This window comes from Bombina bombina, chromosome 3 (assembly GCF_027579735.1).
Source record: "Bombina bombina isolate aBomBom1 chromosome 3, aBomBom1.pri, whole genome shotgun sequence".
Lineage (NCBI taxonomy): Eukaryota > Metazoa > Chordata > Amphibia > Anura > Bombinatoridae > Bombina > Bombina bombina.
This window is the reverse complement of record NC_069501.1, coordinates 1247953970-1247976852: the sequence shown is the minus strand read 5'-3', so window position 1 is coordinate 1247976852 and position 22883 is coordinate 1247953970. Positions and strand designations below refer to the sequence as shown.

The window sequence follows — 22883 nt, the reverse complement described above, 5'->3', positions numbered from 1 at the left end:
TTATGCTCTATTTGAATCGTGAAATCTAAAAAAAAATGTTTTGTCGCTTTAATAAAGTGATAAAATTCACATTATTTCTGTGAGTACTTTCATTTAGGGGTCGATTTATAAGCAGGGGATGCTGCTTCCGACCCAATCCGCTTCAAGACCACCTGAAGCGGAAGTCAAGAAGCTGCGGTCATAAGACCGTTGCTCCTTAACTCGTCCACCACCTCTGAGGTGGCGGACAGCAATCAGCCCGATTGGATACGATCGGGTTGATTGACACCCCCTGCTAGCGACTGATTGGCTCTGAATGTGCAGGGGGCGGCATTTCACAAAAAATGCTTGTGCAATGATAAATGCCAACAGCGTATGCTGTCGGCATTTATTGATATGCGGTGGACATGATCTGCTACAGCGGATCATGTCCACTCGCAATATAATAAATCGGCCCTGTGGTGTTCACTTTGTGTGAATTTTAATCAGCCTACACTGAATTCAGCCCCATCACAGCCTATGGGACCTATCTATCAAGCACCGTGTTTCTGGTGAGACTGCAGGCTCGCCAGAAACAGCAGTTATGAAGAAGCAGGCTCCATAACCCTGTCCGTCTGCCCTGATGAGGCGGACAGGTATCGCCACAATTCAACCCGATTGAGTATGATCGGGTTGATTGACACCTCCCTGCTGGCGGCCGATTGGCCGCAAGTCTGCAGGGGGCGGCGTTACATTCAGCTATGTCTGTCGGACCTGATCCACACTGTTGGATCAGGTCCGACAGACATTTGATAATTTTTATAATATAATTAGACATGTGCGATTCGTTTCGGATCGATTCGGAAATTCGGAAAATTCTGAGATTCGGATCGATTCGAATTTCCGAATTAAAATACTGCTGAATCTACCGAATAAATCCGAATCGAATCGAATACATCCGAATCGAATCGAATACATCTGAATCGATTCGAATACATCCAAATCGATTCGGATGTATTCGGTAGATTCGGATGGCCGTGTATTACACTAGTATTGTACAGTATATTAGGTTTTATCACTCTGCTATGGGTTAAACCTAATATATAGTACATAATACTAGTGTAATACACAGCACATCCCACCTAACACTTACCGAAATTCCGAATTTCCGAATCAATTCAAACCGAATTGAATCGAATCGAACCGAACCGAATTTTTTCCGAATCCGAAAGAATCCGAATGAATCCGAAACAAATTCATTCGAATTTTTCCGAATTCAAATAGATCCGAAATTCGAATCGATCCTAATCGATCCGAACCGAACCCGAAACAAATTTTTCGAAGCTGCACAAGTGTAAATATAATAATAAAGTTTGTATCAGCTATCTTGTTTTATTATTTGCCATGTTACATTTACTTAAATATCTTTATCAGCAAGTGTCAAACACGTACAGATTCACTGCTATGTTCAATTATGCAATGTATAATAATGTTTATTTATTGTGCTACATTATCTTGTAGGAATTCTGTACGCTTAGTTATCCGAAAAGTTCAGTATGCACCAGAAAGACCGGGGCCCCAGCCGATGGCTGAGACGACAAGGCAATTCCTCATGTCCGACAAGCCATTGCATTTGGAAGCTTCATTGGATAAAGAGGTAATTACTTTGTTCTGTATTCAAACAATTGGAGAGTCATTTATAAATGAGAGGGTGGAGAGGTTGCCAATTAGGGATTCTATCCACCTGTGATTGCTTCTAGCGGGAGTAATTTGCAGCCCTTATTTATCTTTGCACAAGATCAATCACTATAGTTGGACCTAACAGGTCAGTTGATTCATGGGGGCATATTTATCAAGCACCGTAAAGACCGCTGCTCCATAACTTGTCCGCCTGCTCTGAGGCCGCGGACAGATATCAACCCAATCAAATATGATTGGGTTGATTGACACCCCCTGCTAGCGGCCGATTGGCCGCGAATCTGCAGGGGGCGGTATTGCACCAGCAGTTCACAAGAACTTCTGGGTGCAATGATAAATGCAGACAGCCTATGCTGTCTGCCTTTATCGATGTGCCGTGGACATGATATGCTACTTTGTGTCATGTCCGCTCGCACTTTGATAAATATGCCCCATGGAGTTGAATTTCAAAACAGGTGTTAAAAACAAATACCATACGGGAGTACAAGCATATCTGTTATAAGGCCAATAATGAATTAAAGGGGAGTTCTGGTGTAAAAATAAAATACTATTTTGTTAGAGCATTTTATTTCTAAACAAACTCCTTTATTTTGGTACATTTTTACCCCCTGCAAATAGTCACATTTGTCGTCTTGTTCGAATCAGAATAAGAGTGTTCCATAAGTGCAACTTTATATTGCATTTTATCTAGATAAGCTCAAAAGCATGAATGTGTCACTATATTGCAGAATGCTTTTTTGTAACAAAAAATAAAATTACAAATATTGCCTGTCATGGCAGAGATGGTGGTACTCAATACCGGTGAGTACCCCCAGAAAAAAGCCATCCATATATATATACACACATATACACTTCATTCCTTTGGCATCCTTGTTTGAAAATTAAACCTAGGTGGATGAAGAACATTGCTGTCATAGAGTGCTAAAGACACGTGCAAGCTCCTGCAACTACCTACCTGCACAGGATGCCAAGCGAACAAAGCAAATTTGGTCATATAAAGCAGTCTGGAAAGTTGTTGTTTTTTTGTTTTGTTTTTTAATAACGTACAATGTTGTGAGAATTTAATTTAGTATTTCCTGTCAGGGTACAATAAGGGAGCATTTTATATTTTATACTAGACCATTTACAGCTCATAAATAAATATGGCAGACTCAATGGGTCTTCTGGTTCGTACTTGCCATCCAAATCTATGTTTCTATATTTTTGAAAGCGCATTACGTAATAAGGAATAACATTTTGCCATCCACAGATTTATTATCACGGAGAACCAATCAATGTTAATGTCCATGTTACAAACAACACCAACAAAACTGTGAAGAAGATTAAAATTTCAGGTAAGTCTTGTTTATCTCCTATAATTTGTGTGTATTCCAAATATTTTCATTCTATTTAGAGATGAAGGGGCCGAATTATCAAGCTCCGAATGGAGCCTGATGCCCCTGTTTCCGCGCGAGCCTTCAGGCTCACCGGAAATAGCAGTTATGAAGCAGCGGTCTATAGACTGTTGCTCCATAACTTGTCCGCCTGCTCTGAGGCTGTGATCTTTAATCCGCCCAATCCTATATGATCGGGCTGATTGACACCCCCCTGCTAGCGGCCGATTAGCCGCGTATCTTGATTAGTCATGCCCTGAAGGAGAATCTGCCACTGATCTAATCAGCACCACGTGCCTCACAACATGACTTTGTGACTAGCACTGCTGATTGGATCAGCATCCGTTTCTGCTCTAGACAAGCAGTGCTCTGCAGGGGCTAGTTGTAAAATGACATGCTCTAACAAATTACATTATGACATTTTTCATTTTTAATGACACTTTAAACTCTTTTTTTTTACAATTAAAAACGATTGCATTTAATCTGTTGTGTCCAATGTGAAATAGATAACAAAGCTTGTAATGACTTTGGGGTCACATGTACAAACAAGAGCATAATGTTGAGCTTCTATATAACATGCCCACTGGTGATCCTGATAGTTAGTCTAATACGGCCAGGCTGACGTGTTTCTGTTATCCGCAGTGCGCCAGTACGCCGACATTTGCCTTTTCAACACTGCTCAATACAAGTGTCCTGTAGCGGTGGAAGAAGCAGAGTGAGTATAATGTCAAGTCATAAATCTGGTTTAGTTTAAATTAGTTATATCTTACAAGTGTTTTTTTATTTATTTTTTTATTTAATGCTTTTTTATGTAACTTCAAATTAACAGACAATGATAAAGCAGTTGTAGTATTTTTTACATTTTTTGAGATGAACAAACATGTCTGTTGTCTAACAGAACTTTGACTAAACAATAATTATTGCTACATCTAGGTTGGGGATCAAGGGTTATAAGAATTTTTGCAGAATAGGTGTCCATGACCAGTTTTTGTAGGTCTTATGATCTCCTTCTTGAGTTGGTGTTTTCTAGTTTTAATGTTAATAATAAGTGCTTCTAAAATAATAAACCTTTACTCGTCGCTGTCTGCTGGGTGTTGATGTGTGTTATCTGTGTAGAAGGGGGGGAGGTGAGTATTATTCCAGGTGGCTAACATCATCTCATACATTTCTAACTTGTGGGTTTTCAAGTAGTGGTACCTCTCTAGCAAAAGAATATCATTCACTTGTTAGCGCCATTGGGTATTGTCGCTAAGTTTTGTGTTTTCCATTTTTTTGGTATAAGCTTTTTAGCTCCTGTGAGCATGAAACTAGGGATAGTTTAGCTTTGTCTTTAATTTTGGGTAGTGAGTGAAATAGTAAAATTTCATTAGTGTTAGAGATAATTATGTTTAGTGTCACTGAGATTATTTCTAGGACCTCTGTCCAGAAGTTTCTCAATCATGTGCAAAACCACCGTATGTGAAGAAGGGAACCTTTTTTGCCATATCCCCTCCAGCATGTTGCACTCAAGGAAGGGAATATCTTATGTAGTCTTGTAGGTGTTAGGTACCATCTACCTAAAAGTTTCAGATGTGTTTCCTGAATAGTAGCTGAGACAAAGGGACATTTAGTTCATCTGAATGCTCTTAGCCATGTGCTGTGTTCGATCTCTGTCTCTAGCTCTCTGCTCCAGTGGGTTGTATATGTAGGAAGAGCTGTGGTGTCTGAGTTGAGGACAATCTTATAGAGGAGTGATATTAGATGTCTTGGGGTGGCATTTAGGATGCATAGGTTCTCAAATGGAGTAGTTTCTCTACTCAGGTCCTTCTTACTCTTGTGGTGGAATATGTAATGCTTGAGTTGGAATATCTCCCTGTGCCTTTCTTGTAGTTGGGTTTGTGATTTAAGACAACCGAATCGAATCAAACTGAATTTCCCACCAATCCGAAAGAATCCGAATGAATCCGAAATGAATTCATTCGATTTCTTCAGAATTCGAATCGGTCCGAATCGATCCAAACCGAATATTTCACCGCTGCACAAGTCTAATTTTGGCCTGGCTAGTAGCTTAGGACTTGAAATTTTGGGCCCTGTGACTTTAGTACCTTTGCTGGGGTGAAGGATATCCCTCAATTAATTTAAAATATGCTTTACCCTCTATAGTGCTGAACTCCTCAACACAATCTCTAATTTTACCCCCATATCCTCTATATGTGACTCCATTATACTCATGATTTATAAACAGAACTATCTCATAAACCCCAACATTTTCCAATCTTATCAATATTAAACCAGATCATTGCATCCTATTAACCTTAATAGGATGCGATGATCTGGTTTAATATTGATAAGATTGGAAAATGTTGGGGTTTATGAGATAAACCCCAACATTTTCCAATCTTATCAATATTAAACCAGATCATCGCATCCTATTAACCTTAATAGAATTAGACCTATATTTCTATGAACTCCAACACAATTAAATCATAGTTGTGACCGAGAAACTGTACTAAGCCTCTGTTGCCTTATCCCCTTTGTACTTCACTATTTATTGCACGCACTGTCCCTTCACCCATGCACTCTCAATGTGAAGAGTGACTTCATAGAGCCAAAGATCCACCCAAAAGGAACTGACACCACCATTTACAATCCTTCAAAAGGGCCCTGTTGGGTGGTCTTGCATTTAGGGGCCTAGTTGTGATTGGGGTTTTGGCAGTTTTGTTGGCTAGTTGCAGTGTGGGGGGGGGGTTAGGAGGCTAGTTGTATGGGGATGTCTGGTGGTTATGGAGTCAGTTGTGCTGGGAGTCTGGTGGTTAGGGGGGTAGTTGCATGGGGAGGTCTGGTGCTTATGGAGATAGCTTTGGTGGAGGTCTTGTTAATATAGCACCATGATAGGGATTACACTTTCTGCTAGGAGAAATAATCCCTGCTGACTGGCTAGCAACAAGGATTAATCTACTCACCATTGCTGCTGGCCTGATAAAGAATAGGATTCAAAAAACAACTGAGGCTGGAACAATTTACACATTTTATTTAAAATACCTGCATAATTTTTTTTAACATCCTCAGTGCATGTATAGTGTGCAATGAAACATACTGCCATTTAAAGCAGCTTCAGGTTTAAGCTGTATAACAGAAAAGTATTAAGCAGATGAAGCCACTAGATGTTTCTGTCTCCCCATCCTACGGTTCCACATGGAATTTAACATAATAAAATCTGCGCTTTTCTGCATAGCATTAGTGAGCGCTGTATCCTTCTTTATCTTGTGAGAATGTAATGTAGGTCATGTGATCTAGCTGCGAAAGTCTGTTAATATAAAATGTGTGTGGTGCTATGAAAATGTGTATCTATGTAATTGTATGTTTGTGCATATGTATAAGTGTATATATAAGTACCTAATTAGTTTAATACATTCACCTATGAATACATTGTGCTTATTATAACATTTTTGTCCATTTGTGAAACAGAGTTAGGAAAACTGTAAGTATGAAAAATGTAATTCAAGTTAACGTTACACCAGCCAAATATTTCAACACTTCATGGCATAACGTTAAAAAAACAAATGTAAAGTTGTCCATTTTCTCATTTGGAGACTAATTACCTTTTTTTCTTTATTCCTGCAGCAATGATGTTGTTGCCCCAAGTTCTACATTTTGCAAGGTCTACACATTGACACCTTTCCTTGCCAACAACCGAGAGAAGAGGGGCCTGGCATTAGATGGCAAACTGAAGCATGAGGACACTAACCTGGCATCCAGCACATTGTGAGACTGTGTAACGTTAGATGAAGGTTACTGGTGCTTGTATGGAAGGTGTCTTGGTCTGGAAGATAATTGATCAATAATAATATATAGAAAATGACTTATATTCTTCTGGTTAGGTCCAATGCTTCTCTGAATGTAGGCTGAGAATGCTGAGGGAGTATCTGCAGAGTGAGGAAGAGAGTTTACTAGGAATTAGTGCAAACCAAGAGAAGTTCTAAATATGGGAGTTGGAGGTGGGGATGAGTGGGACTGAGAGGCATAGGTCAGAAGCAGAACGAATAAGCCAGCTATGAGAATATGTTGAGATGAGATTTGGGATATTGGGTGATCCTGGAGGATAGTGAAAGCCAGTGTAGGGACAGACAGACTGGTAACAGAGGAGGAGCAGTGGGACAGGTATAAAAGCATTGCAGAAATGTTTAGGACAGATGGAAGTGGAGACAGTCTGTTGAGACGGTGTTATGATATGATCAGTGATTAAATGTGGGGTGTAAAGAAAAGGGCAGGGTCATTTGTGTAAGGGAAAGTCTGAGACTATAATTAAGAACGACGGTGGTGGAAGATATATAGATTTTGGTGTCATCCGCATAGAGGTGGTATTTCCTAAGTGAAGAAGTGTATATTAATAAAAGAGGGGGGGCAGAATTTAGCCAAATAGTACCACTGAGAAGGGTGGTAAGTTGGAACCAAAAAAAGAAGATTCTGAATGAACAGATAAGAAGGTAAAATTTGATCCATGAAATGGTGGCACCAATCAGGCCAAAGAATGTTCAGACGATGGGGTGGTCAACAGTATTAAAGGTAGCAGGAAGATCACGGAGAAGAAATGGTGTAAATTATCTGTTGGCTTTGGCACTGAGCAGTTTGTTATTTTGAAGACTCAGTAGAGTGTTGGGGTTAAAAATAAATGAGGAGAAGAATGTTTGCTTAGATAGGGTGAATTCAGTAAAGTAAGCCTGTGTGATTAATTTGTAATGGAGATAGCATGTGAATGTGAGAAAAGGTAATGAGTGATTAGGAATGCCAACACTTTAGACATTGGGTATGGATTAGGGTGGCAGGTATCACAGTGTGTATTTAAGAAATGGGTTGTATAGCCTGTGAACATTTCTGTGGTTCTAAAGCTTGGATGTTCCAGCAGGCAGGTGAAGAAGGAGAAGTATTAAGATTCTAAGGGGGTACAGTAAGTGTGTAAGGTAAGTGGTGGTGATCTGACTGAGAGAAGAGTGTGTATAACTGGGACATCTAGAAGACATGCTAGAAAACAAGGTCAATTTAGTGGTCATCACAGTGAGTTGGAGAAAATGTCTAGAAGAGGCCATGTTTAAAAGTTAGAATGCAGAAGTGACCAGCTGAATCTCTAAAACTCCCTGGTCCTGCTAGATGATGTAAGAAGCTAGAATGCCAGTACTGTAAGGTCCCTCAAAAAAAAACTTTTACAAAGGCAAATTTTAGCTCAAGAGCTGTTTATCTCTAAATACAGGTTCTAGGTGTGAAAAAGTGATTTATACATTACAATAGAATAATCCAAAAAAGCCCTAAAGTTTTTGTATGATTTCTCTCTATGTCGACAAGTTTTAAATTATAAGACCCACAGTGTTATAATTAACGTTTTTGCTTTTGCATAAGAAGTAGAAAAAATATTTTGAAATCATTGCACAAAAATTTGGAGCTCCCCAAAAAGTCTGAAAATGAGACTAAAAGGAGATAAAATACTTTATGGAGAAAAAACTAACGGTCTGAGACCGTTAGGGGGCAGTCAGCAGAAGCTTAGATACAAGGTAATTACAGAGGTAAAGCATTTATTATTAAAACTGTGTTGGTTATGCAAAACTGGGGAATGGGTAATAAAGGGATTATCTTTCTTTTTAAACAACAAAAATTCTGGTTTTGACTCTCCCTTTAACAAGGGCCAAATGGCCCTTGTTCTCCTCATTTCCATGCAAGCCTTCAGGCTCGCCGGAAACAGCAGTTATGAAGCAGTGGTCTACAGACTGCTGCTCCATAACTTGGCTGCGTTCTTCAATCTGACCGATCCTATACGATCGGGATGATTGACACTCCCTGCTAGCGGCTGATTGGCCGTGAATCTGCAGGGGGCGGCATTGCACAAGCAGTTCTGGTGAACTGCTTGTGCAATGATAAATGCCGACAGCGTATGCAGTTGGCATTCAGCGATGTCTGTCGGACATGATACTCTACAGCGTATCATGTTGGACAGACATTGGTAAATCTACCTCCTATTATCTTTGAGCCCTAATAACTTTTTGTTTGCAATATTTTTTTAAATAACTGTTATCAGAAAGTATTATTATGAGTGTAACTGTACTTTGTAATGTATTTTTAATGTGTTTTGTGAAACTTTTTTTTTTGCAAAAAAAGTTAACCAGCGCTTGACGCGCGTTAACTTCAATTGCATTGAAGCGATTTACTTTCAGCTTGTAATTTGAGTGATAAACCCTAAACAACGCAAACACCTGTGATAAACCCCTTTTAACTCCACTCTTAATCTGGCCCCTGATGTCTAAAAAAAAGTGTTAAAATCAATAGACACCGGTTAACAGGAAGAGCTTAGAAAGTCTACTTTCAAAATATTAATATTTATTGTAGAAAAATCTTTCTAATATTTACAACATTATATTTTACATGAGCTATGGAAGATTTTATTTTTATGTAATTTGACCATGTTTGTATTATTTGACAGATTTATTGACATTGAATATTATTAGGTACTATTTTAATTGAGAAAAAGTAGCTGAAACTTATGAGCCCTATTCTAATATTCAATCTGTATAAAGCTATTACTGATGAAAAAAACATAATATAGTTATAAAGGGATTCAAATCATTTTTCCTCAAACAAAATGCAATTAAATAAGTTTTATTACATTAGTTTGTCATGAATTTATTGTGTTATTCTCCTTTTTATATTATTTTAGGTTACGAGATGGAGCTAACAAGGAGATCCTAGGAATTATTGTATCATATAAAGTCAAAGTGAAGCTTGTTGTGTCTCGAGGGGGGTAAGTTTTATCTTTTAAACCTTAGAGATTTTTTTTTTTATATTTTATAAACGTACATTGTTTATCCGTCACAGTCAAATTGTTTTGAAACTAAAATGCTATATGAGTATATTCGCTGAATTTCCTATAAACATTCAGAATCTTGATGTAGAATAAACAGCCTGTTCTAGTCCCACCTTACAAAATAAACCGACAAAAAACTGCAGGGATTCTAGCACTTATGGCAACACATAGCTACAACATATTTGTAGCTATATAAAATGTGTTAGTACAACATCAATACAATTAATAAAACGTTTAGCTTTGTTTACATTTTATTTATTTATATATCAACCATATTTTTTAATATTATATTACCAATCACCTAGATTACTAGTTTTGCGGTAACAAGGGTGCGGTGCTAATGAACATTTTTTTCTCACCGCTCACTTAAGACAACGCTGGTATTACAGGTTTTTTTAAACCCGGTGTTAGCCGCAAAAAAGTGAGCGTAGAGCAGAATTTAGCTCCACATCTCACCTCAATACCAGGGCTGCCTAAGTCAGCAGTGAGCTGGCTGAACGTGCTTGTGCACGATTTTCCCATAGGAATCAAAGTATTTAATATTTTGGAAATAGACAGGCAGTGATAAATAGACAGACAGACAGACAAATAGACAGATAGATAGAGAGATAGATAGAAAGATAGATAGATAGATAGATAGAGAGATAGATAGAGAGATAGATAGATAGATAGATAGATACTCATCTGTGCGTGAAGCTTCATCTGATAACTTTACAAGATTGTGAAAATATAAGCGGCAGGAAAACAAGAAGGTTAATGCTATGCTTTGTGATATTCAAATGTTATTTCTTGAGATCCTAATGATTTATCTAATACATGGGGCCACAGATTAATATTTTAGAAGTCGTTATGGCTGTATATACATGTATAGCTATTAAACAAACACATAACATTTCACTTGACAGCTTCCAGTGGCACAGAGCTAGAGCTAGGTGAGGTTACAGTGTTTCTCCATCCAGGGGGCTTTTGAATTGTGGGCACATTTTTAGTTCCTCTTTATTCTGGGAACACAAAAACTATGGTACAGATTGTTAGTTGTCCATCCCTGGTCTATACCATTCACTCCATCTTACCAAAGCACAATATAGTAAGCATGAGGGAGATTACTTTACATCTAGACAAGTCTTCTTTAGTTTAAACTTCTCACCATATGCACTAAACTCTGCTCTATACACAAAACTAATAACTTTACCTTTGCTTTGCCTATTGAAATCGCCAGGAAAAATGTCAATACTGCAGTATTGGCTATAGAGAGGCTTTGCAAAGAAAAGGCAGATGCAGAAATAAACCACGTAGTGTATTTAGTTTAACTAGGTAGAATAGTTACTAAATAGTTATTAACTATTTAATAACTACCTAGCTAAAATAAATACAAATTGACCGGTAAAATAAAACCTAACTTAAGTTACACTAACACCTAACACTTCACTACAATTAAATAAATTAACTAAATTAAATACAATTAACTAAATTAAATACAATTAACTAAATTACAAACAAAAAACCCACTAAATTACAGAAAATAAAAAACAAATTACAAGATCTTAATAACACCTAATCTAATAGCCCTATCAAAATAAAAAAAGCCCACCCAAAGTAAAAAAAAAAAACCCTAGCCTAAAGTAAACTACCAATAGCCCTTAAAAGGGCCTTTTGTGGGGCATTGCCCCAAAGAAATCAGCTCTTTTACCTGTAATAAAAAAAACAACCCCCCCAACAGTAAAACCCACCACCCACACAACCAACCCCCCAAATAAAACCCTAACTAAAAAAACCTAAGCTCCCTATTGCCCTGAAAACGGCATGTGGATGGGCATTGACCTTAAAAGGGCATTTAGCTCTATTGCGGCCCAAAGCCCTAACCTAAAAAAAACCCCACCCAATACACCATTAAAAAATCCTAACACTAACCCCCAAAGATCCACTTACTGGGAGAAGTCTTCATCCAAGCGGCAAGATGTCCTCAACGAACCCGGAAGAAGTGGTCCTCCAGACGGGCAGAAGTCTTCACCCAGACGGCATCTTCTATCTTCATCCTTCCGACGCGGAGCGGCTCCATTTTCAAGACATCCGGCGCGGAGCATCCTCTTCTGTTGACGGCTAACAACGAATGAAGATTCCGATTGGCTGATAGAATTGAGCTTGCATTCTATTGGCTGATTGGAACAGCCAATAGAATGCAAGCCCAATCCTATTGGCTAATTGGATCAGCCAATAGGATTGAAGTTCAATCCTATTGGCTGATTGCATCAGCCAATAGGATTTTTTCAACCTTAATTCCAATTGGCTGATAGAATTCTATCAGCCAGTCGGAATCTAACGGACGCCATCTTGGATGACATCACTTAAAGGAACCTTCATTCATCATTAGCCATCAACAGAAGAGGATGCTCCACGCCAGATGTCTTGAAGATGGAGCCGCAACGCGTCGGAAGGATGAAGATAGAAGATGCCGTCTGGGTGAAGACTTCTGCCCGTCTGGAGGACCACTTCTGTCGGCTTCGTTGAGGAAATCTTGCCGCTTGGATGAAGACTTCTCCCGGTAAGTGGATCTTTGGGGGTTAGTGTTAGGATTTCTTAATGGTGTATTGGTTGTTTTTTTTTTTTTTAGGTTAGGGCTTTGGGCCGCAATAGAGCTAAATGCCCTTCTAAGGGCAATGCCCATCCAAATGCCATTTTCAGGGCAATGGGGAGCTTAGGTTTTTTTAGTTAGGGTTTTATTTGGGGGGTTGGTTGTGTGGGTGGGTGGTGGGTTTTTTACAGATAAAAGAGCTGATTTCTTTGGGGCAATGCCCCGCAAAAGGCCCTTTTAAGGGCTATTGGTAGTTTAGTTTAGGCTAGGGTTTTTTTTTTTTTTGGGTGGGCTTTTTTAATTTGATAGGGCTATTAGATTAGGTGTCATTAGTTTAAAGATCTTGAAATTAGTTTTTTATTTTCTGTAATTTAGTGTTTGTTTGTTTTTTGTAATTTAGCTAATTTTATTTAATTTAGTTAATTGTATTTAATTTAGGTAATTGTATTTAATTGTAGTGTAGTGTTAGTTGTTAGTGTAACTTAGGTTAGGTTTTATTTTACAGGTAAATTTGTATTTATTTTAGCTAGGTAGTTATTAAATAGTTAATAACTATTTAGTAACTATTCTACCTAGTTAAAATAAATACAAACTTGCCTGTAAAATAAAAATAAACCCTAAGCTAGATACAATGTAACTATTAGTTATATTGTAGCTAGCTTAGGGTTTATTTTACAGGTAAGTATTTAGTTTAAAATAGGAATTATTTAGTTATTAATAGTAATTTGTATTTATATTTATTTTAATTTTATTTAAGTTAGGGGGTGTTAGGGTTAGACTTAGGTTTAGGGGTTAATAAATTTAATATTGTGGCGTAGACGTTGGGGGCGGCAGATTAGGGGTTAATAAATGTAGGTAGGTGGTGGCTATGTTAGGGACAGCAGATTAGGGCTTAATAATATTTAACTAAAGTTTGCGAGGCGGGAGTGCGGCGGTTTAGGGGTTAATATGTTTATTATAGTGGCAGCGATGCCCGGAGCGGTAGATTAGGGGTTAATAATTTTATTATAGTGTTTGCGATGTGGAAGGGCCTCGATTTAGGGGTTACTAGGTAGTTTATGGGTGTTAGTGTACTTTGTAACACTTTAGTTATGAGTTTTATGCTACAGTGTTGTACTGTACTACTGACTTTAAAATGCGGTACAAATTTTGACGGAGTAGGCTGTACCGCTCACTTTTTGGCCTCCCAGGACAAGCTTGTAATACCGGCGCTATGGAAGTCCCATAGAAAAAAAGGCTATACGCAATTTGCGTAAGGCCAAAAAAGTGTGCGGTGCCCCTAAATCTGCAAGACTCGTAATACCAGCGGGAGTAAAAAAGCAGCTTTATTAGGCTTAACGCTGCTTTTTTACTCATAACACAAGACTCGTTATCTAGCCGATACTTACGTGTGAAAATAACCTAAGCTAACTACAATATAACTAATAGTTATATTGTAGTTATCTTAGGTTTTATTTTTATTTCACAAGTAAGTTTGTATTTATTTTAACTAGGTAGACTAGTTAGTAAATAGTTATTAACTATTTACTAACTACCTAGTTAAAATAAATACAAACTTACCTGTCAAATAAATCCTAAGCAGCCATACACTAAAACCTAAAATCACAAAAAATAAAGAAACCTACCATTACAAAAAAAAAAAAAAGAAATTATAAAAAAAAAAAATGATTCCATTCTAATACCCTTTAAAAAAAAAAAAAAAAAAAAACACCCCAAAATAAAAATGCCTAATCTAGAATAAACTACCAAGGGCCCTTAAAAGTGCCTTTTGTAGGGCATTGCCCTAAAGTTAACAGCTATTTTGCTACAAAAACAAACAAACACCCCCTAACAGTATACATTCCCCCACACCCAAACTACCAAGGGCCCTTAAAAGGGCCGTTTGTAGGGCATTGCCCTAAAGTTAACAGCTCTTTTGCTATAAAAACCCCCACCCCCTAACAGTATACAAACCCCCACCCCCCAAACCCATAAAATAAAAATAAAGTAAAACCTAATATAATAAAAATGCCCATACAAATGCCCTTTTCCCCCTGAAAAGGGCATTTCTATGGGCATTGCCCTTAAAAGGGCATTTAGCCATTTGGCTGCCCAAGCCCTAATCTAAAAATAAAAACCCATACCAAAACAAAAACAAAAAATACATTACACAAAAATAACAAACAAATTATCAAAAATAATAAAAATTATTCCTATTCTAATACCCATTTTAAAAAAAAACACCTCAAAATAAAAAACCTAATCTAGAATAAACTACCAATGGCCCTTAAAAGGGCATTTTGTAGGGCATTGCCCTAAGTTAAACAGCTTTTTTACCTGTAAAAAAAACACAAACACCCACTAACATTACAAACCCCCAACCCCCCAAACCCACAAAATAAAAAAATAAAAAATAAAAAACTATCTAAAAATCCTAAACTACTCATTGCCCTGAAAAGGGCATTTGTATGGGCATTGCCCTTAAAAGGGCATTTAGCTCTTTTGCTGCCAAAACCCTAATCTAAAATAAAAACCCACCCAAAAAAACCCTTAAAAAAAACCTAACACTAACCCCCGACGATCCACTTACAGTTTTTGAAGTCCCGCTTGAACGATCTTCATACAGGTGGCGAGAAGTCTTCATCCAGACAGCCTCTTCAATCTTCATCCCTGCGGCGAGAAGTCTTCATCCAGGCAACCTCTTCAATCTTCATCCAGGTGGCAGCTTCTATCTTGATCCCGGCGGCACGGAGCGGGTCCATCCTGAAGACATCCAGCGCGGAGCATCCTCTTCATATGGTTGCCAATGTACACTGAATCTTCAATGCAAGGTACGCGATTCAAGATGACATCCCTTGCATTCCTATTAGCTAAAATGAATATCTAATAGAATTAGAGATGCTTAAATCCTATTGGCTGATTTGAACAGCCAATAGGATTTTAGCAGCTCTAATTCCTATTGGCTGATTTAAAATTTTCAGCCAATAGGAATGAACGGGACACCATCTTGAATCGCGTACCTTACATTGAAGATTCAGTGTACGGCGGCGACCGCAAGAAGAGGATGCTCCACGCCAGATGTCTTCAGGATGGACCCGCTCTGCGCCTCCAGGATCAAGATAGAAGATTAAGACTGAATGAAGATTGAAGACTTCTCGCCGCTTGGATGAGGACTTCGCCATCCGGGATGAAGATCCTTCAAGCGGGACTTCAAAAACTGTAATTCGATCTGTGATAGGTTTTTTTTAAGGGGTTTTTTTTGGTGTTTTTTTTTTAGTTTAGGGTTTGGCCAGCAAAAGAGCTAAATGCCCTTTTAAGGGCAATGCCCATCCAAATGCCCTTTTCAGGGCAATGTGTAGCTTAGGTTTTTTTTAGAGTTAGGTTTTTTTATTTTGGGGGGTTGGTTGAGTGGTGGGTTTTAATGATGGGGGACTTTGTATCTTTTTTTTACAGGTAAAATAGCTGTTTAACTTAGGGCAATGCCCTACAAAAGTCCCTTTTAAGGGCTAATGGTAGTTTATTTTGATAGGGCTATTAGATTAGGTGTAATTCTTTTTTATTTTGGATAATTTCATTTTTTATTTTTCATAATTTAGTGTTTTTTATTTTTTGTAATTAGATACTTTGTAATTTTTATAGTAGTGTTAGGATTTTTTTTAATGTGTAGTTCAGTTTAACTTAATTGGTAGTTAGTTTTATTTTAGTTTAATAATTATATTAGTTTAATTGTTAGTTTAAACTTAGTTTTTTTAATTTGACAGGTAGGTTTTAATTTAATTTAAGAAATTGTAATTTTAATCTAAAGTAAGGGGGGGTTAGGTTTAGGGGTTACTAGTTTTATTTAATTTATTGCAATATGGTGGGGCTTTCGGTTTAAGGGTTAATAGTTTATTTTAATATATTTTGTTGTGGGGGGCTTGCGGCTTAGGGGTTAATAGGTTTATTATAGTGGCAGCGGTGTAGGGCTTAATAATTTAAGTATAGTGGGGGCGAACTTCAGATTAGGGGTTAATACTACTTAAATAATGTTTGCGATGCGGGAGGGCGGAAGTTTAGGGGTTAATAACTTTTTGAAAGTAGTGACGATGTCGGGGAGCGGTGGAATAGGGGTTAATAATTATTTTTAGTGGCGGCGATGTCGGGAGCGGCAGATTAAGGGTTAATAAGTTTATTGTAGTGTTTGCGATGCGGGAGGGCTTAAGCTTAGGGGTTAATAGGTAGTTTATGTGTGTATAATGTACTTTGCAATACTTTAGTTATGAGTTTTATGTTACAGATTTGTAGCGTAAAACTCATAACTACTGTTTTTAGATTGTGGAACGGATCGTGTTGGTATAGGCTGGAACGCTAGCTTTTAAACCTCACCGCAAAACTCGTAATGGCAGTGCTATTGGAAACCCATGAAAAAACATAATTTTTACGTGTGCGGGACTGACGTTGCGTTACAGGCTAAAAGGCTTGCGGTACAGCTATACCGACAAGACTTGTAATGGCTGCGGTGCTGTTTTAACGCTGCAATGACCATTTTTTCAGCGTTAAAACACGAACGCACAACTTGTAATCTAGCTTATTGTGTTGTATCTGCAATTTAAATTTATTCAACCTTTTTTTCTTAATGAATTTTGAAAATATGTTTTTACTTCCACCCCCAAAGAGAATTGTGCATAATTCTATAACATTATCTCATCGACATCTTTCAAAGTAAAAGGATTTTAGAGATTTTAGCTGTCAAAGTTGCACTTACCTGTTCTCCTTTCCATGATCTTCTGATTAGTTCATAGCGTGCCCGATCGCGCTATTGAACTGAATGTAGTGCCCTCTCGCTAATCACAGCGTGACCTTGAAGCGCTTTTGAAAAACAAGATCTATTTAGAAGATCATGGAAAGGAAGTGCAACTTTGACAACTAAAATCTCTAAAATCCTTTGATTTTAAAAGCTGTCGCTAAGATAATGTTATATAATTCTGCACTGCAAACACCCCCTACACTACTTAACCCCTATACTGCCAGTACCCCCTAACCTATTAACCTATATACCGTCACAACCCCCAAGCCTAAACTATCCCTACTCTACTTAACTACCTAACATCTAACCTCCTCACCTCTAAGTTCCAATAAATAACAAACACTAAAAAAAACATTACAGAAAAAAACACAACACTACCAAACATAAAAAAACCAAAGTTATGCCGATACTAAAACTAAGACCCCCTTTAAACACATCATAAAATAAAAACCCTAAACTAACACAAAGTTACTATAACAATTAGAAGGGATTTTTGTAGGACATTGCCCTAAAGTGAGATAGCTCTTTTTCACCTAAAAACAGCAACCCATTCTATAATAAAAGTAACCCCCACCCCTAAAAAAAAGCCTTATCTAAAAAAAACATAAGCTAAAAAATAACCCTATCCTAAACTAAGAACCCAAAAAAGGAAAAAACCCTAAGCTTAAAAAATAAAAAGACCACCCTAAAAAATCCTAAAGCTAAACCCCAAGTTTCTTGTCAGCATGTCAACGATTTAAGTATCGGGACCCAGGCACTGTTATTGCCAAGCCACTGCAATACAATGTCACAGGTGCGATCTGAGTAATTTTACTAATTTTATCTTGACCCCAGGATATTTTATGAGTAAATGTACTACTAGGGTGACATATCACAAACATAAGGTTAAAATGGGTGAAAATGTTGACACATTTGGTAAAAATACACAAAATTGACCACATGAATTCATTCCACAAAAAATGTTGGACTTCTAGTAAACATTCATGAATCATTTTAGAAATAATATCAAATATTTAAATATCAACATTTGAATCATATTTGCAATGCAACATTTAAAATTTTAATGTTACACTAACTAGTGTAGTGTTAGTATTTGTCCTATAGAAATATCAATATGGCAGAATACATTTCAAGGGGAACATTTGTTCTACAATTTAAATGTCAATATTCACTCAGTATAATAGATACTTTACAATAACTGGCCACCATATAAATAATGTTGGTTTGTCTTTGTTATTACTCAGTATTTATAAACAATAATGTAAACAAAAATAGAGCAATAACCAATGACAACCAGATGAATACAATATGAGGGTGCTGACTGTGAAAGCATCAGATGATACAAAAATGAGAAGGTGTGAACCTGTGTGATGGTTGTTGGTCATTGGTAAGGATATTCAAGTCATGGAAATAGACTTTGATATAACTAAACTTTTCATTGCAGAACTTTTGTTTATGGTCCTGCTTAATTATTTTTCCTTGATCTGCTGGACTCACCTCTAGTTGTATAGCTACAAGCAGTGACAGTACTAGATCTTAATATTTGGGGCTAAATGGGTGACTAACAAAGGGGTTGAACACACAGCCCACATAATATATGGAGCACATTGCAGTTCAATGTGGATGGAAGCGCCCACTAAAATACATCTGCTTAGCAGTGTGTACAGAATACATCTTTCTTGCTCATACCTAACTTTTCATGTCTGTTCTATTATCTTTGTGTAAGAGCTTAAAAGGCTCACAAGCCCTTCTGATTTTTATATGAGATTGACTGTAGCATACACTAAGCCATGAAAAGAGATCTTTAAACTAGACATGTGCATATGCAAAAATATAGTTTTGTCCGAAAGATTTGTTTAATATTTTTCAAAACGTTCAGTTTGGTTGAATTTCTTTCATGTGGTGGTTTGGTTCAGCCAAATATTGGTTTTGGATTTGTTATCATTATTTTCAATGGGTACAACACATTTATAACACACAAAACAAAAGTCTTACATTATAAAACCCAAAGAATTCAAAATAACCTCACATTCACTGGCTATAGGGATCAATTACAATCCTTTATAAAATGTAATTATTTTTTAAGTCTATGAGGATTTTTGTAGTTAAATTGTTTTAAAATATTTTCTAAAGGGTTGTGATCTACCCTATAACTCTGATTTGTTGTACTCCACCTTGACCTTGCTGGACCTCCTGGCATTGCAATTTGCATCTTATCATGTTTAGTCAAAGTGACTTAAAAGGGATGAGGGTCCCCTAGTCTCCCACCTCATTTTGAGAGGGTAAAATTTTATTGCAGTCAGTATGACTAAAAACAACATTTACTGCCTGATTGGCTGTCCCTAAACATAAATCTTATGTAATACTATGGTAGGATCGGACAGGGAACATTGACACATGAATGGTCAAACCCCCTCTACATCATTACAATTTAAGTAGCTGATTAACCAAACTTATATAGCTCTTAAATAGCATATTTCCCACCTTCCTTTGGTAGCAAACAGTAGGAACCAACAAATCATTTTAGTCAAGCAATAGTTTGTCGTCCGTCAATAATATATTAGTCTGCACATATATGGAAAAATTACCAAATTGGCATCATTCAGATCAAGTGAGTGTCCATCTTGGTGAGTTGGAGGGTCAGCCCATTGTTATAGGTCATAACAGGAAGTAAACTGGAAAAGCTTTGACAGTTGAGAAAGGGGCAAGAGTAAGGAAGGGAAGGTAGTGTCGTCAAGCAGCAAAGGGATCAAGCAATTTAGAATAAATACAATACATGAGCTTCAACTGAGAAGAATGTTAGGGAAGAGGCAGCCGGTAGAATTCCATTACAATACAAGGATGAGTCTGAGAGCCAGGAGGTCGCAAGAGTAGGGGTGAATAGATCATGGAAAGAAACAATATTATTGCAGACAGATCAACAGTTTCACATTGTTCAAGTGAAAGATATGTGTGGTTTAGACATACAAGAAATAGATATCTATCTTTTCTCAAGTGATTTATAAGCCGTATGTGGACTGAATAAAGAACATATCACAAGCATATATTATACATTTGTTTTGCCAGTCCTGTTTATATCCGTTTTAATATGGTTTTACCAAAATCTAGTGTAATGTACCTTGACAATTTTATTTTTTCTATATACATAAATGATAATAATAACAGTAAAATATTTTACATATGATCACATTATGTATCACTTGTATCCTGCCTGGTATTGTGTTACATATGCTTTTGTTTATTTTAGGCTTAGTATATTCTAGGTTAAACTACTTAGTACATATTTTAGGATAAACTCAAGTAACCCTAGAATGTTACAACCTAAGTTAGGTCCAGCACTAATCATTGTAATATATACTTCATGTCCAAAGCTAAGTGGAGCAACAAGATAAACATGCTCACTATATTCCCCTTTACATGCTAAATTGTTTTTGCTTTGGTTATAAAATAATGTAGTGGCCTTTATAAAATATTTGTGAAATCTAAAACAAAAATTCCTTTGCTTTATGTCTATCCATGGACTTTACAGAAACCACATATTATCAAAGTATCTTAGTGTATTTTTTTTCAGCTTTAAACAACCGTACAATTAAATAATTAAAGTAAATTGTACCAAAGTGTGTTGCAGTTTTACCATATTATTCAGAATATTTTTTTTTTAATTGCTTGTCAACACTGAAATGGCATCCATACACTTCAGTTGTGAACTGAATACACTGTTTCAGGTTTAAGATAACTTTTGTACACTAACAACATTCTTCTGTTTAATATTAAAATGTGCTAGTGCACATTTCAAATGTTACTACAGTGTCCCTTTAAATACCCAAGTACAAAACCTGAACTTAAGCTGAGTAATATAGGCTACATATTTAGCTTTTTCAAGGCATGTGATTTTCTCTAGTCAATAAAATCCACAAAATGATAATAATCATATATTTTAAATATGTTTCAATGCATGTGCTTTTAGCTTAACTAATTCTTTGATCTACTTTGAACATTGCCAGCCTGTTGGGAGACCTTGCGTCAAGGTAAAATTTAACCCTTTACTTCTCATGGCCATGCATTACTTCTTTCTGCCAATTCATGTCTTGTTAACATACTCATGCAATATCATTGATCTGTTTAGTGTTTATTGGTTTGCCATTTATCACTTGCTGATTTAATGAGTTCAACCTATAATGGCAAAAGCAACCTTCCTTTACTATAGATCAGAATGTGACTTATGGCAAACTTTGTAGACTTTGTAGACTACCTTGTTTCATCCCATAAAACATCATCCTTCACTTTAAATAATTTCAAATAATGGATTTAGGTACTAACTTGCTTATGGTTTGGCTTGATAAATCAGCATGAAATTAATCTTTAGTAATGCTAAGGAATTGTTTATGAAGAATGATAAAATTATTGTCCTTTTCTCCAAGAAATATACATGTAGCTACACACCAGAGAAACGTTTCACTGTTGGACACATGTTCCTACTTTTGTCAGTCTTTGCTGTGTCAAGACATTTAGAAAGATGAGGAACCTACTTGACCCCTCCTTCCTAAATTCCTCACCCACTTTATATGTTTGTTTATTTTTCTCATTGCCTTAAGTATAAATTATTAAGTCTAATTTATGTTTAATTCCATCTTTAGGGTTATTTTATTTCCTGTTTTTCTTTATCCATGACTGCTGCGGGAGTACATTGTAATTCTCTTCCAAGTTGCCCTTTGAGGCTTACATGGTTTTTCTTCTTTTCCTATATAGAAACATACCTGCCCTAAGGATGTCCTGGTTCATTTTATATGATACGTGAATAAGCCTTGAGTTCTGTATATATGCTCCACTTTTGTCAAATTTTATACAAAGAAAATAATCAAATAGAATATTATACTGATCAAAGGCAACCATATTTTAGAAGAGTTTCTTGAGCCAGAATTTTGGTTATAAGGCATTGTGTTATGTTATATCCTACAGAGTACTACAGAGTTGCTACAGTCATTTTGCCTATTAAATTCCTTTGTTATCTGGTGAGCAGTGATTCATTTACATTTTTGAGAGCTGCCTTGCTGTTCTGTAGGATAACAAAAATGTTAAAGATTTCCCTCAATGACTATTTGTTTAAGTTCTTTAGTGCATGTGGACTTTTTTAAACAGAAAATCTTAATTGAAGTACTTTTGATAGAGTACCAGAGGTCATGGGGTCTAGGAAATAAGCCTTTGCATCTAGTAAACTACCCCAGACTCTTACCTACTGTCTAAACTCACCTGAATTTATTTGTTCTGATTTCAGAATATAAAAAGATTTACTCTCAGTGTCAGTGTTGGCACAGTATCCAACATTTAATAGTGGTAAAAGTTTTAGTTTAGATGCCCTCCTTTCCCATGGAAAAATGAGGTTGAGGCATTTGGTTCCTGTAGTGTTATAAAGACCTTCACCAATTGCAATGGATTTTTTTATCTGGATATACCGTCAGATTTACTATCATAACAATGGTGTTAGAATATTATTGAAGGAATTGTGTATATTTGTATATAGCTGGGGAGAGTACACCATTAAATTTAAGCTTAAAGCATGGCCAAAATGCAGGGCAAAACTCATTAAAGGGTCTCTGTCAAGATTTATAAGCCTCTGTTTTTGTATGCATCTGATTCTCTAAAGAATGAAGAGGTAATCCGTAAGCATGGTTATGACTAGCAGGAATT

General features: G+C 36.7%; 1 protein-coding gene across 2 annotated transcripts in view; it reads left to right on the top strand.

The window, feature by feature from the left end:
• Positions 1-22883, top strand: part of ARRB1 (arrestin beta 1) — a 621679-nt gene that overhangs the window by 551622 nt on the left and 47174 nt on the right. For both annotated transcript variants that reach the window (XM_053708767.1, XM_053708768.1), the window contains exons 8-12: positions 1480-1615; positions 2906-2990; positions 3672-3744; positions 6633-6773; positions 9712-9795. In XM_053708767.1, the coding sequence (XP_053564742.1) occupies positions 1480-1615; positions 2906-2990; positions 3672-3744; positions 6633-6773; positions 9712-9795 (519 nt within the window). The remainder of the gene's footprint in view (positions 1-1479; positions 1616-2905; positions 2991-3671; positions 3745-6632; positions 6774-9711; positions 9796-22883) is intronic.